Below are 2,523 nucleotides of genomic sequence, written 5' to 3' on the forward strand. Positions count from 1 at the left end.
CTCGGCAGTTAAAGCGCCGACCAATACCAAAATACCAAAATACGTCGACAAGTGGGAACTTGGCTTGGGAAAATAAAAGAATCTGTATATTGTCGACACTATGCAAAACATGCGCTGGCCTGCCCTATGCGGGCCTCTACACAAGACAACATAGTCAACCCCTCCCCCTTCACTAGCCCCACCGAGCGCAGGCCTAGGCCTTGCGACCGAAGGATCGATGACGAGAGGCAGCCACGAACCGCGCCAGGGCCGCCACCTGCTTGCTCTTCACCCGCGCCTCCTCCTGGCCGTTCAGCTCGCGCCGGGCTCGCCCCAGCTCGTGCCATGCCAGGTGCTGCTCGTTGTGGTGCTGCTGCTCCTCCGCCTGGCTCTCCCACTTGCTCAGGAGGCTGGTGGTCTTGTAGTTGTTCATCTCCGTCGCGGCGTTCATCTTCTTCTTCTTGTCTTGGCTGTGTGTAGCGTGTAGTGGTAGTAGTTTGTCAGGTGTTGTTGTTTGCTGTTGTTTGAATGTTGTGCTCGATGCTCCTCCTTGTTTTAAATCACTGGGACATACGGCACCGGGTTGATGTGCGTCTCCAGGATTCGCTGGCCCGGGCTGCTCCATCGCTCTCCTCCTGGCCCACCCCATTCAAAAAACGCAGCTGCGGTCGGTCGCCGCGTCTCCCGCGCCTCAAGGAAAGGAAATCAAACCTGACCCTGCGGGTACCCGGTTCTCAAGGGTCCGGTAACCGCCATGACCTGTGTGTAGTGACTCCAACGTTGGGCCACCCCATCGCGCCTCCATTCTACCAATCAGGTTTTGGTTCCTTTAATATTGATAAAAAATCATGAAAGTATGTGTGTGTTAGTGGCCAGCCAGCTCTCTGCCTGACGTTTCCGTAGTCGAGTGTTCCTGTTTGTTTGTCTGCTTAGGCCTCACGTTCGGCTGTCGTTGTTGGATGCGGCCGCGACGGAGTTCAAAGCGAGAATCTCTGCCGTATTCCCGTGGGAGGTGCCTGTTTAAAATGTAGGACCCAACCACCTGGGCACCACCTCCATAAATTATTATTTTTTTTACTAAGACCGGTTGTGAGGCGAGGGCCGCCTTGGCCTGGCATTTGTCGATGGCCGTCATCCAGTCCATGATCTGCTCCTCCTCGCTCGTTTGTGTGCCGCCACCGCCACATGTGGGGAACAGGTAGAACACCTTGCCCTCGTTCTGCTTGTCCTCCACCACTATGCACGTGCGGTCTGTGGCGTGATGAGATGCGTTCGGGCTGTGGTGTGCCGCTAGTCGTGGTGTCTGTGTGCGGTGTGTGCGGTGTGTGCATGTACCGCCGTAGTGCGAGTCAGTGTAGCGCTTAGTGACAGAGACACGGGCACCGGCTAGTTCGATCCTTCCAAGAGGTGCGTCGTGCTGTACTGTGGTTGTGAGTAGAACGTTTCTAAAATATATACTACAACGTAATCTAATTATAATGTACGCGAAAAAAGATTATATAATTTCATAAAATAAAAACTACTTGCAACGAACCTCACAAGACTCGTGGTAGGTGAGGACGGTGCCGCGTAGCGTGAACCATCGCCTCTTCCAAGACTTCCACAGGTGCCCTACGCGTGGCCCAGCGAGAACCAGGCCAGGGGTGTCAATAGAAAGGCGCAACATGTTTGAAGGGGGGGATGAGGCCAGTCGCACCTTCCTTGACGAGGTAGCCGGCCTTGGTGACCCGCTTGGTGTAGCCAAAGGGGCTGGGGCTCTGGGATACCGACGAGGACGAGGACGAGCTCGTAGAGGAAGCGGTGGTGGTGGTTGTGGTGGTTGTTGTCGAGGAACTCTCTGTCCTGGCGCTGCACACTGCCTCCACCACGCCGGAGAGCACCACTTCTAGAACGACCTCAAGAATTGCACCAGCCACCTCCTCCGCCATACCTGCGTGTTGTTCTGTCGAAAACACATTTTTCCCCCTATTTATCTTTTTATTTTATTTCTCTGGGCGGAAAAGGGAAGAGCAGAGTGCCCTTCCTTATTCGCTGAATTGATCAAATAAATGGTTATTCTTGACTATTATTATTTATTATTTATTTGTTAATTTAATTTAATATTGGCCACGCAAATACAGAGGGGGGTAACTAGTCGGCCTTGTCGAGCACGCAGCGGAGGAGGAAGTCCTCGGGGAAGCGCGGGTCCTTGAGCACGCCGTGCTTGGGGCTGTCGAGCTGCTTCACCGGCAGATCCAACATCTCCTCGCCCTGGTGGAAATTTGTGTGGAACGCAAACCTGTGTGCGGCGTGTGCGGTGTGTGCGGTGTGCGTGGTGAGTGTGTGTGTGTACGTGCGCGCGCGCGTGTGTGTGGTGTGTGAGTGGTTGGTGGACGAGGAGGCGGGATTCGCTTGAAGAAGGCGCGTGATAAGTACCGGAGGACCATGACGGGCTTGCTGGTGAGGAGGTAGGACTGCTGGTGGTACAGCCGGACCAGGACGTCGCCCGCCACGACGGCGCCCACCTCGAGCACGATCTTGGAGCCGTGCAGGGCCGTGTAGGTC

At 55.1% G+C, this 2,523-nt stretch overlaps 3 protein-coding genes across 3 annotated transcripts; all 3 read right to left on the minus strand.

Moving 5' to 3' along the window:
- Nucleotides 1-193: 193 nt before the first annotated feature.
- ACA1_222910 (uncharacterized protein) lies at nt 194-430 on the minus strand (the record flags this gene model as incomplete). Its single annotated transcript, XM_004337980.1, has 1 exon — nt 194-430. One exon carries the CDS (start codon nt 428-430, stop codon nt 194-196), a length of 237 nt encoding a protein of 78 aa, XP_004338028.1.
- Nucleotides 431-956: 526 nt separating this feature from the next.
- On the minus strand, nt 957-1,907 carry ACA1_222920 (PH domain containing protein; the record flags this gene model as incomplete). Its single annotated transcript, XM_004337981.1, has 5 exons — nt 957-995; nt 1,058-1,230; nt 1,315-1,339; nt 1,514-1,590; nt 1,676-1,907. The coding sequence occupies 5 exons, from the start codon at nt 1,905-1,907 to the stop codon at nt 957-959; spliced, it is 546 nt and encodes a 181-aa protein (XP_004338029.1).
- A 202-nt stretch (nt 1,908-2,109) lies between these two features.
- Nucleotides 2,110-2,405, minus strand: ACA1_222930 (uncharacterized protein; the record flags this gene model as incomplete). Its single annotated transcript, XM_004337982.1, has 2 exons — nt 2,110-2,257; nt 2,395-2,405. 2 exons carry the CDS (start codon nt 2,403-2,405, stop codon nt 2,110-2,112), a joined length of 159 nt encoding a protein of 52 aa, XP_004338030.1.
- Nucleotides 2,406-2,523: the final 118 nt, after the last annotated feature.

This window comes from Acanthamoeba castellanii, assembly GCF_000313135.1.
Source record: "Acanthamoeba castellanii str. Neff unplaced genomic scaffold scf7180000084760, whole genome shotgun sequence".
NCBI lineage: Eukaryota > Discosea > Longamoebia > Acanthamoebidae > Acanthamoeba > Acanthamoeba castellanii.